This window comes from Budorcas taxicolor, chromosome 2 (genome assembly GCF_023091745.1).
Source record: "Budorcas taxicolor isolate Tak-1 chromosome 2, Takin1.1, whole genome shotgun sequence".
NCBI lineage: Eukaryota > Metazoa > Chordata > Mammalia > Artiodactyla > Bovidae > Budorcas > Budorcas taxicolor.
The window spans coordinates 164,647,012-164,669,124 of NC_068911.1; the positions used below are offsets into that span (position 1 = coordinate 164,647,012).

At 53.2% G+C, this 22,113-nt stretch overlaps 1 protein-coding gene and 1 pseudogene across 1 annotated transcript; both read left to right on the forward strand.

Annotated features, from left to right (window-relative positions):
* The first annotated feature begins 4,998 nt into the window (after positions 1 to 4,998).
* Positions 4,999 to 7,908, forward strand: LOC128067296 (intestinal-type alkaline phosphatase-like; annotated as a pseudogene).
* A 7,299-nt stretch (positions 7,909 to 15,207) lies between these two features.
* On the forward strand, positions 15,208 to 18,072 carry LOC128067159 (intestinal-type alkaline phosphatase-like). The gene is made up of 11 exons (XM_052660192.1): positions 15,208 to 15,274; positions 15,353 to 15,469; positions 15,584 to 15,699; positions 15,872 to 16,046; positions 16,126 to 16,298; positions 16,513 to 16,638; positions 16,727 to 16,799; positions 16,897 to 17,031; positions 17,123 to 17,314; positions 17,531 to 17,647; positions 17,777 to 18,072. The coding sequence occupies exons 1-11, from the start codon at positions 15,208 to 15,210 to the stop codon at positions 18,070 to 18,072; spliced, it is 1,587 nt and encodes a 528-aa protein (XP_052516152.1).
* Positions 18,073 to 22,113: the final 4,041 nt, after the last annotated feature.

The window sequence follows — 22,113 nt, forward strand, 5'->3', positions numbered from 1 at the left end:
ACTGAGCCCACAAGCTCCAGAGCCTGTGCTCTGCAACAAGAGAAGTCACCACGAGGAGAAGCCCTCACATCACAGCTCAGAGTAGCCCGTGCTCAGCAACAGTCAGTACAATGGGAATAAATACAGTTTTTAAAAAAAAGCAACTTTATACTCCACTCCTATCAGAAGGGCTAAAATTTAAATTTTTTAAAAGAATTAAATTAAAAATTATTTTTAAATTTTTTTAATTAAAAAAAAGAAAAAGCATCAACACCAAATAATGGTATGAATGGAGAGAAGCCGAATCCCTCATACATTGCTGATGGGAATGCAAAATGGTGTGGACACTGCAAAATGGTATGGCAGTTTTCTTTCTTTCTTTTTTTTTTTTTTTTTTTTGGAGCGGTGATTGGGATCAGGAGGAGATATTGTAAAACAAAAATCAAAAACAAAAACTAAACATGCAACAACCACGAAAGTGAAATGAAAGTGCTCAGTCGTATGGACTATAGAGTACATGGAAGTCTCTAGGCCAGAATACTAGACTGGGTAGCCATTCCCTTCTCCAGGGGATCTTCCAAACCCAGGGATTAAACCACATTGCAGGCAGATTCTTTACCAGCTGAGCCACAAGGGAAGCCCAAGAAGACCGCAGTGGGTAGCTTGTCCCTTCTCCAGAGGATCTTCCCGATCCAGGAATCAAACCGGGGTCTTCTGCACTGCAGGCGGATTCTTTACCAACTTAGCTATGAGGGAAGCCATTGCACTCCTGGGGGCTTACCCAGAGAAACTGAATGCAATGAAATGCTCACACAGAAACCCATTCGTGAAGATGTGTGGCTGTTTCCCTTTTTCTCTTTGGGCCTCGCTGTACAACTTGCAGGATCTTAGTTCCCTGACCAAGAATCGAACCAAGACCCACAGCAGGGGTAGTGCCCCTTCCTAACCCCAGGACCACCAGGGAATTCCCACAGCAGCTTTATTGATAACAGCCAAACTTGGAATCGGCCCAGAGGTCCTTCCACATGTGAGCAGTTAAGCACGGCCTAGGCTCCACTCCATCCCAGACACAAGGAGTCAACTCCTGAGCCCTCCTCCAGGGAATGCCCGGGGAATTAGGGTGAGTAGGGGAAAAGCCATTCCCAAAGACTGGGTGACTCCATTCCTGTAACTTACTTGAATTGACAGGGTTTCGGGTTTTTGGTTTTTGTTTGTTTTGGTTGCACCATGCAGCATGCAGGGTCTTAGTTCCCAGGCCAGGTATGGAGAACCCACTGCCAGCAGTGGAAGTGTGGAGTCTTAACCAGTGGACCAAGGGGAGTCTCTAAAATGACAACATTTTACAAACACAGGAAGCTATTAGGGACAGAGGGCAGGGATCATACAGGGGTCCTAGGGGTTGGAGCTGTTCAGTGTCCTGACTATGGTGTGATTACATGAACCCACATGTGTGACAGATGGTACAGAACCCACACACACGCAAGTGAGTGCAGGTAAAACGGCCGACTCTGAACAGAAATGTGAAAATCCGAGTTATACCGTCAGAGAAGATTGGAGAAAGCATGCAAGGCATGTCTGTATTATTTCTTAAAACCACGTGTGTATCTACTGTCATTTCATGTCAAAAATTCAAATTTAACCAAGGGACTGGGAATTCACTGGACCGATGACAAATCTTGCAGTAATAAAAATTTAACCTATGGACTGATCAAAAGAATCAATCAATTAATTAAGGGCCTGCCCAGGAGTTAGTCCCTCCTGACCTTTAGCCAAGAATTTTCTGAGCACGGGACTATGCAGGGGACAGAGGCAGCTGTGGGGCAGCTGGCAAAGGCAGCAAGGATGCCCCCCACCCCCAGCAGGCAGGCCCTCTAAAGCAGGGGTCTCCAACCTTTTCAGCACCAGGGACCAGTTTCCTGGAAGATAAACTTCCCACCAACTAGAAAGAAGGGGGATGGTTTCGGGGTGATTCAAGTCCATTGCATTTTATTGTGCACTTTATTTCCAATCAAATTCCGCCGCTGATCTAACAGGAGGTGCCAGTCCTCAGTCTGGAAGGGTTGGGGACCCTTGCTCTAGAGGGTAAGGAGAGGATACCCTGGGTCAGCGTGCTGAGTGAGTGAACAGCAGCTCAAGGCTAGAAGAGCCCAGAGGCTCTGCCTGAGGGGAGGGCACGCTGCGGAGGGGGCTACCAAGGTCCACTGGGGTGGGAGGGACTGGGAGGAAAGGCTTTTTGTTGCTGTGTTGTTGTTGGACATGTACATACTGCTGTTTAGCAGTTAGTTATGTATTTTTGGCTGTGCTGGGTCTTCCTTGTTGCATGGGGTCTTTCTCTAGTTGCAATGCAGAGGCTTCTCATTGCGGTGACTTCTCTCCTTGCAGAACACACGCTCTAGAAGCACAGCTTCAGCAGTTGCAGCACTTGGGCTCTGTGGCTGCAACTCATTGTCTTTCCTGCTTGCAAGCTTCTGTAGCTGCAGCTCAGGGGCTCATGAGTTGTGGCTCCCAGTGACTACAGTGTTTGGCCTTCAGTGGTTGTGGCACACAGCCTAAGTAGTTGCAGCTCCCAGGCTCTAGAGTACCAGCTCAGTAGCTTCAGCACCCAAGATTAGTTGCTCCACGCCAAGTGGAATCAACTCACCAGGGGTCGAACCCATATCCCCTGCACTGACAAGCAAATTCTTATCCCCTGGGCCACCAGGGAAGTCTGAAAATTTTCTTAATTCTGATAAAAAGCACAACATAGAAATGACCATCGTGGGACTTCCCTGCAGTCTAGGGGTTAAATTCCACTGCAGATGGCAATGGCCCCCCACTCCAGTACCCGTGCCTGGAAAATCCCATGGACGGAGGAGCCTGGTAGGCTGCAGTCCATGGGGTCATGAAGACTTGGACACTTACTGAGCGACTTCCCTTTCACTTTTCACTTTCATGCATTGGAGAAGGAAATGGGAACCCACTCCAGTGTTCTTGCCTGGAGAATCCCAGGGACGGGGGAGCTTAGTGGGCTGCCATCTATGGGGTGGCACAGAGTCAGATAGGACTGAAGTGACTTAGCAGCAGCAGTGGCAGCAGATGGCATAGATTCCACCCATGTTTGGGGAACTAAGATTCAGAATGCTCTGTTGTGTGTTTAAAAAAAAAAAAAAAAGGAAAGAAAATTTAAAAGGGAAAAAAAGTTACCATCTTCACCATTTTTATACCCAGACCATTAATGTTCTGCAGAAGAATTGATGTGTTTGAATTGTGGTGTTGGGAAGGACTCTTGGGAGTCCCTTGGACTGCAAGGAGATCCAACCAGTCCATTCTGAAGGAGATCGGCCCTGGGATTTCTTTGGAAGGAATGATGCTAAAGCTGAAACTCCAGTACTTTGGCCACCTTATGTGAAGAGTTGACTCATTGGAAAAGACTCTGATGCTGTGAGGGTTTGGGGACAGGAGGAGAAGGGGACGATAGAGGATGAGATGGCTGGATGGCATCCCTGACTTTATGGACGTGAGTCTGAGTGAACTCCAGGAGTTGGTGATGGACAGGGAGGCCTGGCGTGCTGCGATTCATGGGGTCGCAACGAGCCGGACTTGACTGAGCCACTGAACTGAACTGAACTGATTCACATAGTTGGCCACAGATCTACAGAACTTTGTCATCTTGTAAAACTGAAAGCCTGTATCTTGAACAAGTCCCCAGTCTCCCTCCTCCCAACTCCTGGTGCAACAGTCCAACTTTCTGATTCTAATCATCTGACTACTTGTGATCCCTAGAGAAGTAGAACCACACAGTGTTTGCCTTGTTCTGACTTTCTTCACTGAGCATCATGTCCGCAAGATTCATCCATGTGGTAGCAGGTGTGAGACTTACCTTCCTTTTTAAGGCAGCATAGTATTCCACTGCATAGCTACATCACAATTTGTTTATCCATTCGTCTGCTGTGGATGCTGGACTTGCTTGCACCTCTTGCTACCCTGAATAAGGCTGCTACAAATGTGGGTGTGCAAATTCCTCTTCCAGATCTTGATTTCAATTCTTGGGGATACACACCCAGAAGAGAGATTGCTGGATGGGAGGACTGCTTTTGAACCCAACCTGGGGTTACTGAAAGCTTTTAGCTCCTACGCTATTCCTGTGAGAGTGTGTGGCCTGTGGAGAGAACAGACTCACCCCTGGCTTCCATCTACCTGTCCAAGGGAGCAGAGGTCAAAGTCACGTATGGGGCACTGGGCCCACACCTGTCAGCCCTTTACAAGCACCTTATACACAAACAGTGGTGCAGAGCCAGCACTTCAGTAACTGAAGACACAGACAAGGCCCCCAATCTGCTGTCACCTCGAGTCCCATCCTTCTCCACAGCAGAAGCTGGGCCCAGGCTCCCAGGCGCCCCAGCTAGCCAAGTGCCCACACCTCCTGCCCAAGTCACGTCTGGTGAGGAGCTGAGCAGGGGCCAGGGTAGACAGGCCACCCCATGGATCTCTGCCTCAGGGCACCAGGGAATTAACCCAGGCCCCTGGCCCAGGCTGATTGCCTCCAGCCCACCTCCCTCAGCACTGGGAACCTAACCAGGCCAAGGCTGAACCTCAGAAAACACTGAACACATGAAGGAAGGACAGACGGATCTCCCACAGGACTTGGTCAGCAGAGGGCTGGGAGGGAGCTCAGTCAGGACCCTGAATGTGTTCATCAGGCCTAAGACATCTGCACCCTAATCCCCACCCCACCCTGAGGAGACAAGACAGCTGGGGACCATCATGTGAGGGAGGGACCTGCCTCCTTAGGACCCTGGCTGGCTCAGCCACACCCATGACCTCCCCCTGGCAACGGGGCTCAAAGTCATAGGGCAGGTGAGGGGCAGGGTGTGGCCACCCCGGGCACTGGGAGGGACATGGAGGCTTTTACAACAGGCAACCATAACCTCCCCAGATTTAAGCCCAGGCAGCTAGTACTGACCTGGTACCTGGTGTCCCAGCCTTGCCTGAGACCCGGCCTCCCCAAGTCCCATCCTGACCCTCTGCCATCACACGACCATGCAGGGGGGCTGCGTGCTGCTGCTGCTGGGCCTGCGGCTACAGCTCTCCCTCAGCCTCATCCCAGGTAACCAGGTGGCTCCTGGAGCCCTACTCAGAGGGGGCGGCCCCAGGCTGACCTGACCTCCACTCTCCCCTTGGGCAGTCGAGGAGGAAGACCCCGCCTTCTGGAACCGCCAGGCTGCCCAGGCCCTTGATGTGGCTAAGAAGCTGCAGCCCATCCAGACAGCCGCCAAGAATGTCATCCTCTTCTTGGGCGATGGTGAGTGCACTAGGCCAGTCCACGCCCTGTCCCCCCACAACCCTGGAGCCCTGGACTGCCAGCTGACCCAGGCTGGCCCCAGGGACTCAGATCTGATACAGTGTGTACCTTCAGGGATGGGGGTTTCCACGGTGACAGCCACTCGGATCCTAAAGCGGCAGATGGCTGGCAAGCTGGGACCTGAGACACCCCTGGCCATGGACCAGTTCCCATACCTGGCTCTGTCCAAGGTAAGGGCCAAGAGGCCTCAGCGTGGTCTACACCAGAGGGGTAGGTGTGGGCCTAGGGAGCAGAGTAGGGGGGAAAGCTCCAGGAGGGTTGAGGGCTGTGAGGATGGGCCCAGGGCCTGGGTCAGGAGCTGGATGTCTACCCCAACAGAGCTGAAGGCATTTCTGCCCCCAGACATACAATGTGGACAGAGATGTACCAGACAGTGCAGGCACTGCCACCGCCTACCTGTGTGGGGTCAAGACCCGTATGAAGGTCATCGGTGTAAGTGCAGCCGCCCGCTACAACCAGTGCAACATGACACGTGGGAATGAGGTCACATCTGTGATGAACCGGGCCAAGAAAGCAGGTGGGCTTGGGCGTCAGCTTCCTGGCAGGGACAGGTTCAGAGACCTCGGTGGCCCACCGTGACCTCTGCCACCCTCAGGGAAGTCAGTGGGAGTGGTGACCACCTCCAGGGTGCAGCACGCCTCCCCAGCCGGGGCCTAAGCGCACACGGTGAACCGAAACTGGTATTCGGATGCTCAGATGCCTGCCCAGGCCAAGAGGGAGGGCTGCCAGGACATTGCCACACAGCTGGTCTACAACATGGACATTGACGTGAGTTGTGACATGAAGGGCTAAGGGCGGGGCTGGGAATAGATGGTGGAACACATGTCCCAGTCCCAGGCAACCCACAGTCTGGGGTCTTGCAGAGTCTCTGTGGGTTTGCCAGAATGGGGGGAGGTAACCATGTAGGAGGTACAGGTGGGGACAGGCCATCCCACAGAGCTGGTGGACAGTCAGTGGCTGTGTAAAGGTAGAGCCAAGGGCCAGCCCCAAACCCGCCTGCCCTAACCTCTGGCCCCAGGTGATCCTGGGTGGAGGCTGAAAGTACATGTGTCCTGAGGGAACCCCAGACCCTGAATACCCACAATATGGCAGACAGAACGGAGTCCGGAAGGACAAGCAGAATCTGGTGCAGGAGTGGCAAGCCAAGCACCAGGTGATGGGGGCTCATGGGTGCAGGGGGTACAGCGGGGCCAGGTCTGGGGTGTCAGGCTATGGGCTGAGGCCTGGTTCTGCCCCTCCCAGGGAGCCCAGTATGTGTGGAACCGCACAGCGCTCCTTCAGGCGGCCAGTGACTCCAGTGTAACACACCTCATGGGTAACCCCACCACCCCCACTGTCCTCCCCAGGAAGGGTGCCACGGGCCCCCCACCCCATCCCCAGCTTGCAGGTCACCACTCGTCCCATTTCCACAGGCCTCTTTGAGCCAGAAGACATGGTCTATGACATCTTCCAAGACCACACCACGGACCCATCCCTGGAGGAGATGACGGAGGCGGCCCTGCTAGTGTTGAGCAGAAACCCTCGGGGCTTCTTTCTCTTCGTGGAGGGTGAGTGGCAGCTCCTTACAGATCAAGGGGAAAGGGGCAGCACTCAGGGTGGGTTTGGCATCACCCATCTTTCACGACCTTCTTGCAGGAGGCAGCATTGACCACGGTCACCATGAAAGCATAGCTTATCGGGCACTGACCAAGGCGGTCCTGTTCGACAACGCCATCGCCAAGGCTAGCCAGCTCACCAGTGAAGCAGACACACTGACCCTCGTAACCGCCGACCACTCCCATGTCTTCACTTTCGGTGGCTACCCACTTCGCGGGACCTCCATTTTCGGTAATCCCACGGAGAGTAGCAGGTTCTTGCCCCTAAATTACCTGGCACAGTGTGCTCTGAGCCAGTCCCCTTATCTGCCAGGTTGAGGAATATTAATACCAATTGCTCTTCTGAGCTCTGGTGAGGATTAAGTCAGTGAGCAGGCAAGAAGTGCTTGGGCTCAGCAACAGAGGCGGCGCCCCAAAGACTGGAGTCAGTGTAATCACGGGGTCCCCTCCACCCTGCAGGGCTGGCTGATGGCAAGGCCAAAGACAGTGGATCCTACACCTCCCTCCTTTATGGAAATGGCCCTGGATTCCGACTGTACTGGGGCTCACGACCTGATGTGGATGAAACCGAGAGCAGTGAGTGCACTGGGTGGGCCCTGGGGGTGCAGGGGATGGCAGGAGGGGAGAACTCAGGCCTGGAACTCAGGCGAGGTCATGGCCACCTCCTTCCCACGCTGAATCCCCTCCCTCCTGCCAGTGGACCCCAACTACAAGCAACAAGCTGCAGTGCCCCTAGGGAGCGAAACCCACGGTGGTGAGGACGTGGCAGTGTTTGCACGAGGCCCGTGGGCACACCTGATGCACGGCGTGCAGGAGCAGACCTTCGTGGCGCGTGTCATGGCCTTTGCTGCCTGCGTGGAGCCCTACACCACCGACTGCAACCCAAAGCCCCCCAGCGGTCCCTTGGACGCTGCCCACCAGGCTGCCTGCCCATCCTCACTGGCACTGCTGGCCGGGGCCCTGCTGCAACTGCTGGTGCCTGCCCTGCACTGACCCCCGCACCGGCCCAGGCCTAGGGAACTCCTGATCCCCTGCTTGGAATCTTCAGTGGACCTGAACCACCTGGAAGCTGAGGTTTGACCTTCCTGTAATATCCACAGTCCTCAGTGCCCCCATCTTGGTGGCCTCACATTTTGTGCAGATCCGCCCCAGACCCCAGGAAAGACCAGGGTTCAGACCATCCAGTATTTTCTCCTGACCTAAGAGCCCTGCTTGAGGACCAGGATGGCACCAGTGGTGTCCCCCAAGGGGCCAGGACCTACCAGACCCGAGGTGGGGGCTTCTGGGAGGCGCGGCTTTTGGTTGCATGGCTTCCAGGGAGCTGTTGGTTCTGGGGAGCTGTGGCTCCCTGTCCTCCTAGAACCCAATCTGTGGGCACCTGGCCGGCCAAGGAGGCGTCTGGGGCCAGGACAGTTTTGGGGCCCTCGACACAGAGTCCTCAGCGGCCCCTCCTAGGAACCCAGCGGTACCATTACAGATAGTAGACAGCGACACAGAAAAGAAGACACTTGTCCCAGGCCCCTCAGCTTCTGTGAGGGTGGCCCCGGCGCCCCTTCCAGGCTGGGGGATCCCAGGAGAAGCGGGGAAGCTGGGGGTGGGGTCACAGGCCCCATCCTCCTGGGAGGGAGGAAGCAGCCCTCAAATAAACTATTCTAAGTGTGATACAGGAGTGATACATGTGGAAAGAAAAGCCCTTAGATGGGGGCACAGAGTGTGTGTCTGTGTGTGGGTGTGTGTGGGTGTGATTCACATCAGGAGGTCAGAGAGGGGCTGATGAAGGGCTGACACTGAGCAAAGATCAAAGGTGGTGAGGGCAGGAGCAATGCAGAAGGACATCGGTGCAGGGGCCCCGAGAGAGTCAGCAGGGCCAGGTGAGGCCAGCAGCTGGACCAATTTGTGGTTTTCTCCTCCCCACAAAGCCAGGCTTTCACCGTCTCTGAAAACAGAAGGACATACCCCAGCCCCAGTGCTCACCCTTTCTACCTCCCTGCTTGATGCCCATGTGGTCATCTGGTGGCTTGTCACCTCCTTGGTCTCATGAGGTTGACGAGATGTGGCCCTCAAGAGAAAGGCCTTCCCTGGTGGCTCAGCTGGTAAAGAATCCTCCTGCAATGCGGGAATCCTGGGTTTGATCCCTGGGTTGGGAAGATCCCCTGGAGAAGGGAAAGGCTACGGACTCCAGTATTCTGGCCTGGAGAATTCCATGGACTGTATAGTCCCTGGGGTTGCAAAGAGTCAGACACGACTGAGTGAATTTCACTACTTTCAGTATAAGCCTGTGTTTGCTTCTTGCATGCCAGTTCCTGTGGGGACATTCATACCACTCCTACAGGGCTGGTGGGAGACAGAAATGAGAGGTGGAGATGAGGGCCCAAGAAGCACTTGCCCTAGAAAGACAGCCTCCATTTCTGCAAAGTTTGGGGAAGGAATGGGTTGGTTCTAGATCTTCAAAGCCTTTCTGTTCCCAGCTGCTGCCCTGCTCTCATCTGAGTGGCAGGACTGTCACTACATCTCCAGGGGACATCCTGAGATTGGGAGGGCAGGAGGCAGGCAGAAGGCATTCCCTCCCCACCCTCATGGATCCCCTGGTGCTGCAAGGAGCTCAGCATTGTCCCCAGCTGACAGTGCCTACATTGGTGCTGAGACAGGGCCCAAAGAGCCCAGGGTGGCAAATGGGGAAAATGGTGGAGGGTGCTGAGCTCCGGATGAGACCCCATAGGACAAGGCCTTCTTCCAGAGAACAGAGAGACTGGAACAACCATCCCACACAGAGCAGGCTCCATGGAGCTGGCCTGGCCTCCCAGGCATCCATAACCCCGGAGTACAAGACCGGAGGTGTTATCTCTTACTGCAGAGCAGAAGCCATGCTGCCTGCTGCCTGGTCATCCCTGGGCTCCAGGGGAGGGAGTGTAACAGGCTCTCATCTCACTCAGGTGACTCAGGCCCAGAGCAGGAAGCCAGGTGCCCTGGTGGGAACTTGGACAAACACCCTTTGTTTACTGCAAGTGACACATGGTTTGTATTTGGTCTTCAGTTCCGCTCAGGCACAGGAGAAAATTCCTAAGAAACTGAGAGCGATCGTAGCTCCTGATCATTTAATGTCATTATAAGAAGAATATTCAGAGAAACTTTAGGGACTTCCCTGGTGGTCCAGTGGCTAAGAATCCTTCTGCCAAGGCAGGGAACCCAGATTTAATCTCTCATCCAGAAAGTTCCCACATGCTGCAGGGCAACCAAGTCCTAATCCCACAACGACTGAGCCAGCTCTTGAGAGCCTGCACTCTGCAACAGAGGGAAGTCACCACAGTGAGAAGCCATCCCACTGCAACTAGAAAGGAGTCCCTGATCACCGCAAGCACAGAAAGTCCATGCTCAGCAACAAAGACCCAGGGCAGCCAGAGTAAATACTCCATACCTATCAGAATGACTAAAATTAAAAACAGTGGCAACACCAAGTGGTGTGAATGCAGAAAAACTGACTTCCTCATACGCTGCAAGTAAGAATGCAAAGTTGTGCAGCCACTCTACAAAACAGTTTGGCAGTTTCCCACCACCCCCCCCCCCCAACCCCGGGGGAGGTGTTGGGGGGAGGTGAGATCCTAAAAAAAAAAAACAAATAGCTACACACACAGCAACCATATGACCTAGCAATTGCACTCTTGAGTATATACGCCAAAAAATGCAATGAAATGGAATGCTCATACAGAAACCTGTAAGTGAAGATTTGTGCTGTTTTTCTTTTTTCTCTCTCCTTTGGCATTCTTGCACAATTTGCAAGATGTTAGTTCCATGACCAGGAAATTGAACCCAGGCCCACAATAGCAAAAATATTCATTCCTAACCCCAGGACCTCCAGGGAATTCCCACAGCAGCTTTATTTACAACAGCCAAACCTGGAATGCGCCCAGAGGTCCTTCCACATGTAAATGGTTAAACAAGGCCTAGGGTCCACTCAACCCCATATACAAGGTGTCAACTACTGAGCCTTGTTCCACTAAATCCCCAAAGAATTAGGCTGAGACTTAGGAATTAGGAAAAAAAAGACCATCCCCAAAGATTGGGTGGTTCCATTCCTGTAACTTATTTGAAATGACAGGGTTTAATTAATTTATTTTTTTTGGTTGCACCATGTAGCATGCAGGATCTTACTTAGTTCAAAGGCCAGGTATGGAACATCCACCGCCGGCAGCGGAAGTGTGGAGTCTTAACCAGTGGACCAAGAGGGAGTCCCTAAAATGACACTAGGAACACAGGAAGCTGTTAGGGACAGAGGGCAGGGTGGTTAGAAAGGGCCCTGGGGGTTGGAGCTGTTCAGTGTCCTGATTGTGGTGCGTTTACATGAACCCGCACATGTGACAGATGGTACAGAATCCACACACACGCAAGTGAGTGCAGGTAAAACAGCCGACTCTGAACAGAAATGTGAAAATCTGTGAGTCATACCGTCAGAGAAGATTGGAGAAAGCATGCAAAGGATGTCTGTATTACTTCTTAAAACCATGTGTGAATCTACAGTCATTTCATGTCAAAATACACTGGACTGAAGACGAATCTTGGAGTAACAAAAATTTAACCTAATTGATCAAAAGAATTAATTAATTAAATCAATTAATTAAGGGCCTGCCCAGGAGTTAGTTCCTCCTGACCTTTAGCCAAGAATTTTCTGAGCACTGGACTATGCAGGGGACAGGGGCAGTTGTGGGATGGGGGACAGAGGCAGCAAGGATGCCCCCCACCCCTAGCAGGCAGGTCCTCTAAAGCAGGGGTCTCCAACCTTTTCAGCACCAGGGACCAGTTTCCTGAAAGATAAACTTTTCACAAACTAGAAAGAAGGGGGATGGTTTCGGGATGATTCAAGTGCATTACATTTTATTGTGCTCTTTATTTCTAATCAAATTCCACCACTGACCTAATGGGAGGTACCAGTCCTCAGTCTGGAAGGGTTGGGGACCCCTGTGCTAGAGGGCAAGTAGAGGATACCCTGGATCAGCGTGCTGAGTGAGTGAACAGCAGGTCAAGGGAGGAGGAGCCCAGAGGCTCTGCCTGAGGGGAGGGCACGCTGGGGAGGGGGCTACCAAGATCCACTGGGGTGGGCAGAGCTTGCAAGAAGGAATTTTTTTCTTTGGAAAAGAAATGTTTTTTTGACATGTACACATCGCTATATTTATTTGCCTGCATGCTAAGTCCCTTTAGTGGTGTCCAACTCTTTGCAACGCTATGGACCACAGCCCGCCCCCCCTCCCCAGGCTCCTCTTTCCCTGGGATCTCCAGGCAAGAATACAGGAGGGGGTTGCTATTTCCTCCTCCAGGGGATCTTCCCTATCCAAGGATCGAACTCATGTCTCTTAGGTCTCCTGCATTGGCAAGCAGGGTCTTTACCACTAGCACCACCTGGGAATTCCGTATTTATATATATATTACAGGCTGTGCTGGGTCTTCCTTGCTGCACACAGGCTTTCTCTAGTTGCAGGGAGTGGGGCCTACTCTCTAGTTGCGGTGCACAAGCTTCTCACTGCAGTGACTTCTTGCAGATCACAGGCTCTAGTGGCGCAAGCTCCATAGTTGTGACTTTCTGGCTTTAGGGCGGGAAAGCTTCAGTAATTGCATCACTGGGGTGAATTATCTGGGGCTCCGAGGCTCTACAGGGGCAAGCCTCAGTAATTGTGGAGCACAGCCTAAGTAGTTGTGGCTCACAGGCACTAGAGCACAGGCTTAGCAGCTGTCTCGCCCAGGTTTAGTTGCTCCAGGGCACGTGGAATCTTCCTGGACCATGGATCGAACCCAGGCACTGGCAGGCGGGTGGATATTATCCACTGTGCCACCAGGCAAGTCCAAAAAAATTTTCTGATTTTAAAAAAAATGTAAATTTTACCATCTTGGGACTTAACCTGTGGTCCAGGGGTTAAGATTCCCCACTTCACCACTTGGGGCAGGTTCCATCCTTTCTGGAGAAACTAAGATCCTGAATGTCTGGCTATGCAGGAAAAAAATGAAAGCTTAAAAAGGGAGAAAAAAGTTACCTTCTTCACCATTCTTATGACCCAGTTCAGTAGTGCTGTCTATTCATATAGTTGGCCACAGATCTCCAGAACTTTTTCATCTTGAAAACTGAAAGTCTGTATCTGTTAAACAAGTCCCCAGTCCCCTCCTCCCAGTTCCAGGAGGCCACCATCCAACTTTCTCTTTCTATGCATTTGACTACTAGAGCTACCTAGTGAAGTAGAATCACATAGCATTTGTCTTTTTTGTGAGTGTTTTTTTTCACTGAGCATCATGTCTACAAGGTTCATGCATGGTGCAGAAAGTGTCAGACTTTCCTTCTTTTCTAAGGTTGCATCATATTCCATTTATAGCTATATCACATTTTGTTTATCCATTTGTCTGCTGTGGATGGTTGAGGATGCCTGCACCTCTTGGTTACTGTGAATAATGCTGCTACAAACATGGGTGTGCAAATACCTCTTCCAGATCCTGCTTTCAATTCTTGAGGATACACAGCCAGAATTGGGATTGCTAGATGGGAGGAATGCTTTTGAACCTAACCTGGGGTTACTGAAACCTCTTAGCTCCTTATGATGAGCTACACTTGTGAGTGTGTGAACAACCTGTGGAGAGAATAGACTCACCCCTGCCTTCCATCTATCTGTCTAAAGAAGAGGAGATCAATGTCATGTACTGAGCACTGGACCCACCCCTGCCGGCCCTTTACAGGCACCTTACACACTAACAGGGAGAAATATCAGCAGCCTCAGATATGCATATTATACCACCCTTAAGCCAGAAAGCAAAGAGGAACTAAACAGCCTCTTGATGAAAGTGAAAGAGGAGAGTGAAAAAGCTGGCTTAAAACTCAACATTCAAAAAACTAAGATCATGGCATGTGGTCCCATTGTGAAGTTGCTCAGTCGTGTCCAACTCTTTGTGACCCCATGGACTGTAGCCTGCCAGGCTCCTCCATTCACGGGATTTTCCAGGCAAGAATACTGGAGTGGGGTGCCGTTTCCTTCTGGTCCCATTACTTCATGGCAAATAGATGGGGAAACAACGGAAACAGTGACAGACTTTAGATGGTGACTGCAGTCATGAAATTAAAAGATACTTACTCCTTGGAAGAAAAGCTATGACTAACCTAAACACCATATTAAAGGCAGAGGTATTACTTTACTGACAAAGGTCTGTCCAATCAAAGCTATGGTTTTTCCAGTAGTCATGTATGGATGTGAGAGTTGGACCATAAAGAAAGCTGAGTACCGAAGAATTGATCCTTTTGAGCTGTGGTATTGGAGAAGACTCATGAGAGTCCCTTGGACCGCAAGGAGATCAAACCAGTCAATCCTGAAGGAAATCAGTCCTGCATATTCATTGGAAGGACTGATGGCTGAAGCCAAAGCTCCAATACTTTGCCACCTGATGCAAAGAACTGACTCACTGAAAAAGACCCTGATGCTGGGAAAGATTGCAGGCAGGAGGAGAAGGGGATGACAGAGGATGAGATGGTTGGATGGCATCACTGACTTGATGGACATGAGTTTGAGCCAACTCAGGGAGTCGGTGATGGCCAGCATGCTGCAGTCCATGGGGTGGCAAAGAGTCGGACACGACTGAGCAGCTGAACTGACTGATTGACTACACACAAACATCAGTGCTCACCAGTCTGGCCTTTGGTAATTGAGACAAAGACAAGGCCCCCGCTCTGCTGTCACCTCCAGGCCCATCCTTCTCCATGGCAGAGGGGCCCCATCTAGCCCAGTGCCCACTCCAGCCCAGATCAAGCCTGCTGAGTAGAGTGTCTCTCTGTCTCAGGAAACCAAACCCAGGGCCCCAAGCCCAGACTCTGTGCTTCCAAGTACACCTCCCTCAGCACCCAGTTCCAACACTGAGTCTCAGAAAACATACATGAGAAGGAGAGACGGTTCTCCCACAGGACTTGGTGAGCAGAAGGATGGGAGGAGCCTCAGTCAAGACCTTGAAAGTGTTCCTCAGGTCTAAGATATCTGCACCCTAATCCCCACCCCATCTTGAAGAGACAGCTGGGGACCATCCTGTGAGGGAGGGACCTGAATCCTCAGGCTCAGCCACACCCACCACATCCCTCTGGCAACAGGGCTCAAAGTCATAGGGCAGGTAAGGGGCAGGGTGTGGTTACCTGGGGCACTGGGAGGGACATGGAGACTTTTATAGAAGGGATTTAAGCCTGGGCAGCCAGTGCTGTAGCTTGTAACCTGGTGTCCCAGCCTTGCCTGAGACCCAGGCTCCCCAGTTCCCATCCTGACCCTCCGCCATCGCACAGCCATGCAGGGGGCCTGCGTGCTGCTGCTGCTGGGCCTGCGGCTACAGCTCTCCCTCAGCCTCATCCCAGGTAACCAGGCGGCTCCTGGAGCCCTACTCAGAGGGGGTAGGCCCAGGCTGACCTGACTTCCACTCTCCCCTTGGGCAGTCGAGGAGGAAGACCCCGCCTTCTGGAACCGCCAGGCTGCCCAGGCCCTTGATGTGGCTAAGAAGCTGCAGCCCATCCAGACAGCCGCCAAGAATGTCATCCTCTTCTTGGGGGACGGTGAGTGCGCTAGGCTGGTCCACCCCCCGTCCCCCCACAACCCTGGAGCCCTGGGCTGCCGGCTGACCCAGGCTGGCCCCAGGGACTTAGACCTGACACAGTGTGTACCTTCAGGGATGGGGGTTTCCACGGTGACAGCCGCTCGGATCCTAAAGGGGCAGATGGCTGGCAAGCCGGGACCTGAGACACCCCTGGCCATGGACCAGTTCCCATACCTGGCTCTGTCCAAGGTAAGGGCCGAGTGGCCTCAGGGTGGTCTACACCAGAGGGGTGGGTGTGGGCCTAGGAAGCAGAGTAGGAGGGAAAGCTCCAGGAGGGTTGGGGGCTGTGAGGATGGGCCCAGGGCCTGGGTCAGGAGCTGGGTGTCTACCCCAGCAGAGCTGAAGGCATCTCTGCCCCCAGACATACAACGTGGACAGAGATGTGCCCGATAGCGCAGGCACGTCCACCGCCTACCTGTGTGGGGTCAAGACCAACATGAGGACCATTGGTGTAAGTGCAGCCGCCCGCTTTGACCAGTGCAACACGACACGTGGGAATGAGGTCACATCTGTGATGAACCGGGCCAAGAAAGCAGGTGGGCTTGGGAGTCAGTTTCTTGGGCAGGGAAGGGCTCAGAGACCTCGGTGGCCCACCATGACCTCTGCCACCCTCAGGGAAGTCAGTGGGAGTGGTGACCACCACCAGGGTGCAGGATGCCTCCCCAGCCGGGGCCTACGCGCACACTGTGAATCGAGACTGGTTCTCTGACGCCGACCTGCCTGCCGATGCCCAGACGTATGGCTGCCGGGACATCGCCACTCAGCTCGTCTACAACATGGACATTGATGTGTGACATGATGGGCACAGGGCGAGGCTGGGCAGAGGGGGTGGGATACACTCTCAATACAGTTCCAGGCAACCCACAGTCCTGGGGTCTCACAGTTAACTGGTGGGGACAAACCATCCCACAGACCTGATTGAGAAGGCAGGGACTGTGTGAAGGGGGGTGAGTAAAAGGCCAGCCAGGACCCAAACCCACCTGCCCTAATCTCTGGCTCCAGGTGATCCTGGGTGGAGGCCGAAAGTACATGTTTCCTGAGGGGACCCCAGACCCTGAATACCCAGATGAGAATGGAGTCCGGAAGGACAAGCGGAACCTGGTGCAGGAGTGGCAGGCCAAGCACCAGGTGATGGGGGCTCATGGGTGCAGGGGTACAACAGGGCTGGGTCTAGGGTGTCGGGCCATGGGCTGAGGCCTGGTTCTGCCCCTCCCAGGGAGCCCAGTATGTGTGGAACCGCACGGCGCTCCTTCAGGCAGCCAGTGACTCCAGTGTAACACACCTCATGGGTAACGACCCCACCCACCCTCACTGTCCTCCCCAGGATGGGTGCCATGGGCCTCCCATCCCCAGCTTGAGGGTCACCATTGGTCCTGTTTCCAATAGGCCTCTTTCAGCCAGGAGAAATGGCCTATGACATCTTCCGAGACCACACCACGGACCCATCCCTGGAGGAGATGACGGAGGCAGCCGTGCGTGTGCTGAGCAGAAACCCTCGGGGCTTCTTCCTCTTCGTGGAGGGTGAGTGGCAGCTCCGTGCGGATCAGAGGGGAAAGGGGTGGCACTCAGGGTGGGTCTGGCATCACTCACCTTCCACACGACCTTCTTGCAGGAGGCCGCATTGACCATGGACATCATGCCAACATAGCTTATCAGGCGCTGAATGAGACAATCATGTTCGACAACGCCATCGCCAAGGCTAGCCAGCTCACCAGTGAAGCAGACACACTGACCCTCGTCACCGCCGACCACTCCCATGTCTTCACTTTCGGTGGCTACCCACTTCGTGGGACCTCCATTTTCGGTAATCCCACGGAGAGTGGCAGGTCCTTGCCCCTAAGTTACCTGGCACAAAGTGTTCTGAACCAGTTCTGCCAATTGGAGTAAAAATAGTAACTGCCCTACTTCACTCTGGTAAGGATTAAACCAGTGAACAAACGAGAGGTGCCTGAGCTCAGCACGCAGGAGGCACCCCAAAGGATCGGGTCAGTGTGATCACCGGGTCCCCTCTTCCCTGCAGGGCTGGCTGATGGCAAGGCCGGAGATGGCAAGTCCTATACCTCCCTCCTCTATGGCAACGGCCCGGGGTACCGGCTGTACATGGGCTCACGACCCGATGTGAATGAAAAGCAGAGCAGTGAGTGCAGTGGGTGGGCCCTGGGGAGCAGGGTGGGGGGCGGATGGGAGGAGGGGAAGACACCACTCCAGAACTCCTGGGAGGGGAGGCCACCTCTCTTCCTTCCCTGAATCCCCTCCCTCCTCTCAGTGGACCCCGAGTACCAGCAGCAAGCCGCAGTGCCCCTAGGGAGCGAAACCCACGGTGGTGAGGACGTGGCAGTGTTTGCACGAGGCCCGTGGGCACACCTGATGCACGGCGTGCAGGAGCAGACCTTCGTGGCGCATGTCATGGCCTTTGCTGCCTGCGTGGAGCCCTACACCACCGACTGCAACCCTCAGCCCCCCAGCGGTCCCTCGGACGCTGCCCACCAGGCTGCCTGCCCATCCTCACTGGCACTGCTGGCCGGGGCCCTACTGCTGCTGCTGGTGCCCACCCTGCACTGACCCCCACCCACCCGGGCCTCAGGGCCTCCTCCCTGGCCCCAACCTTGATGTACCGGAAACATCCCGGAGGTTGAGGTCCTGACTTTCCTGAGAGCCACAGTCCTCAGTGCCCCAGACCTCGGTGGTCTCGGCTCTTTTGAGGAGCTGCCCCATATTCGAGGATATTCCAGGCAGGGCCGCAGACCACCCAGTCTCTTCTCCCCACCCAACAGCCCTGCCTGAGGACCACGCTAGCACCAGAGGCGTCCCCCACAGTGGACCAGGGCCTATCAGACCCCCACTGGGGGCTTCCGGGAGGCGTGGCTTCTGGTTGCCTGCCTTCCGGGAGGCGTGGCTCCCGGGAAGTTGGCTTCCGTCCTCCTGGAACGTCTCGCTGGCCAAAGAGACGTCTGGGGCCAGGAGTGCCGGGCAGCCCTCTACAGTCTTCAGCAGCCCCTTCTAGGAACCCAGCGGTATCTTTACAGCGACATAGAGGAGAGGAGACTTGTCCCAGTCTCTCAGCTGCTGTGAGGATGGCCCCGGTGCCCCTGGAAGATCCCAGGAACAGCGGGAGAGCTGGGGGTGGGGACACAGGCCCCGCATGCCTGGGAGGGAGGAAGCAGCCCTCAAATAAACTGTTTCAAGTGTGATATGAGAGTATATGTGTGGGAAGAGAAGCCCTTAGCAGGTGGGGGCACAGTGTGTGTGCGTTGGGGGGGGGGGGTGTCGGGGCAGGGGTGTGATTCACATCAGGAGGTCAGGGAGGGGCTGATGAGGGGCTGACATTGAGCAAAGGCCAAAGGGGTGAGGGTGGAAGCTACGCAGGACAGAGCAATACTGCTGGTTCTGAGGGAGCGTGAGGCCAGCAGCGGTACCAAGTTGGGGCTTTCCCCTCCCAGAAGCCAGGCTTTCACCTTCTCTGAAAACAGAAGGACATTCCTGAGCCCCAGTGCTCACCCCTCCTGCCTCCCTGCCTGACACCCAGGTGGTCATCTGGGGGCTCGTCACCTCCTTGGTCCTGTGAGGTCCACTAGATGCAGCCCTCAAGAGATAGAGACCAATATAAACTTGTGTTTGCTTCTTGCTTCCCAGCTCCTTGAGGGTGTGGGCAGAGAGGTAGGGGGACATTCATACCACTCCCTACAGGGCTCAGTTCAGTTCATTCAGTCAGTCATGTCCGACTCTTTGCAACCCCATGGGCTGCAGCATACCAGACTTCCCTGTCCATCACCAACTCATCACCATCACCAACTCAGCTTGCTCAAACTCATGTCCATTGAGTCAGTGATGCCATCCAGCCATCTCATCCTCTGTAGTCCCCTTCTCCTCCCACCTTCAGTCCTTCCCAGCATCAGGGTCGGAGGCAAAAACAGGAAGTGGGGAGGAGGTCCAGGGAACTCTTCTTCCTAGAAAGGGACCCTCCACTTATGCGAAGTTCTGGACTTGGGAGCAGGGGTGGTTGTAGTGATTTAGTCGGTAAGTCGTGTCCAGCTCTTGCAACCCTATGCCCACCAGATTCCTCTGTCCCTGGAATTTCCCAGGCAAGAATACTGGAGTGGATTTCCCACAGGATCTTTAACCCAGGGATCAAACCCAGGTCTCCTGCATTACAAGCGGATTCTTCACTGACTGAACCACTAGGGAAGCTCCCCCCACCAGTTGGAGAGCCTTTCTGTTCCCAGCTACTGTCCTGCTCCCCCTCAGGATAGAATTCCCACTGGGTCCCACATGGGACATCCTGAGACGGGCGGTGGGGTGCAAGCAGAAGACACCTCCCTGTGGGTCAGCTGGGCTTCCCTCATAGCTCAATCGGTAAAGCATCCGCCCGCAATGCAGGAGACCCACGTTCGATCCCTGTGTTGGGAAGATCCCCTGGAGAAGGAAATGGCAACCCACTCCAGTATTCTTGCCTGAAGAATCCCATGGACAGGGAAGCCTGGCAGGCTACAGTCCCTGGAGTTGCAGAGAGCCAGACACAACTAAACCACCACCATCACCTATCAGCTGGTGCTGAGGTGGCCTTAACAGTGCCCAGCCAGTGGCAATGCCTATGTCAATGTGAAAACTTTGTCTCACCTCTTGTTGAGTGTGGAGCCAATAGACACCACCAACCCAAACATGTGAGAAGTAAGGTTTTATTATGATTAGCCGAAACTAAGAACCCTGGATCTCTCCCAGAGCAGTGTCTCCTTGAACAGAAAGACTGGGGGAATTTTGTTTTAATCTTTGAAAATAAATATTTATTTTTAATTGATGATTGGTTTACAATATTGGTTTGCTTTCTGTCCTACATGAACATCCCTCCTTCTTGAATCTCCCTCCCAACTCCTACCCATTCCCACCCCTCTAGGTTATTACAGAGCCCCAGTTTGAGTCCCCTGAGTCATACAGCAAATTCCCACTTAAGTCAAAGGGAGTTTTAGGCATATTCATGAGGGGCTTGAGCAGAGGACAATTCAGCATAGGATTGGAGCAAGTTCTATAGTTAGTGGCTCAGTCGTGTCCAGCTCTTTGTGACCCATGGATGGTAGCCATCAGGCTCCTCTGTCCAGGAATTCTCCAGGCAGGAATGGTGGAGTGGGTCGTCATTTCCTTCTGCAGGGGATCTTCCTGACTCAGGGATTGAACCCAGGTCTCCCGCATTGCATGCAGATTCTTTACTGTCTGAGCCACCAGGGAAGCGTCATTGAAATCAAGAGGGTCAAAACCATCATTCCATCCTCCACCTGGTAGGGGCCTCGAGTGAAGTCGCTCAGTCATGTCCAACTCTTTTTGACCCCATGGACTGTAGCCAACCAGGCTCCTCTGTCCATGGGATTTTCCAGGCAGTAGTACTGGAGTGGATTGCCATTTCCTTCTCCAGAGGATCTTCCTGACCCAGGGATCGAACCCGGGTCTCCCGCATTGTAGACAGATGCTTTACTGTCTGAGCCACCAGGAAAGTCAGCAATTCTCTAAGATTTATTTGTGTAAATCCCTTAAGGAGGGGGCTTCCCTCATGGTCACCCCCAATCTCATTACCAAGTATCTATCATAAAGCTTCTCCTTGACTCAGACAATTTTGGTTTTAGAAAGTTAACACCACCAAATGCTTCCCTCATAGCTCAGTTGGTAAAGAATACGCCTGCAATGCAGGAGACCCTTGTTCCATTCCTGGGTCGGGAAGACCCGCTAAAGCAGAATACACTACTCACTTCAGTATTCTTGGGCTTCCCTGGTAGCTCAGCTGGTAAAGAATCTGCCTGCGATGTAGCAGGCCTGGGTTTGATTCCTGGGTTGGGAAGCTCCCTTGAAGAAGGGAAAGGCTACGCACTCCAGTATTCTGGCCTGGAGAATTCCGTGGATGGTCTTTGGAAAAACCAAAAGGCATTTCTTTATCAACGATTACTGTTGGAAGATGTAGAAAAAACACTGCCACATGGGGCCACAAAGACTCGGACATGACTGAGCAAATTTCACTTTCACCACTGATGGCTCTTACAGCATTTTATGTGCTCTGAAGGCTTCTGGATCTTCCCTGCAATGGTTGGCCATGGATGGACCAATGAATGAGCTGTGCAGATTCTGCCACCTCTGCAGCTTTTTATCATCCGGAATCCTTTAACATTACATCCTGTGGAGTAGCCATTCCATCAGTAGGTGCACTTACAGTGTTCTCCCCAAATGACACTGTTTTTGTTAAACAAACGATGAACTGCTGAAAACATATATTCCCTGCTATATCTTACCTCTAGTGGCTCAGTCACAGAAAAGAGGAAAAGAAAATCTGGTCTGCGTATTTATTTCATTATTGGAACAGAATCCAGCAAATACCTTAAGCTGAGATGTGTAGAAACATCTGTGCTTTCAGCCAACTGTTCCTCCCACACTGGGTAATTTGCTCTGACACTTTTTTTTTTTTTCAATCTACAGCAGTGTTTTTTCTACATCTTCCAACAGTAATCATTGATGAAGAGATGCCTTTTGGTTTTTCGAAAGACCATTTTCTGTTCACTGTTTCTGCCATTTTTACTGCAGCAGAAAGAGTAAATGTTTGCCTGGTCTTATGTGCTTTCTGTCTTA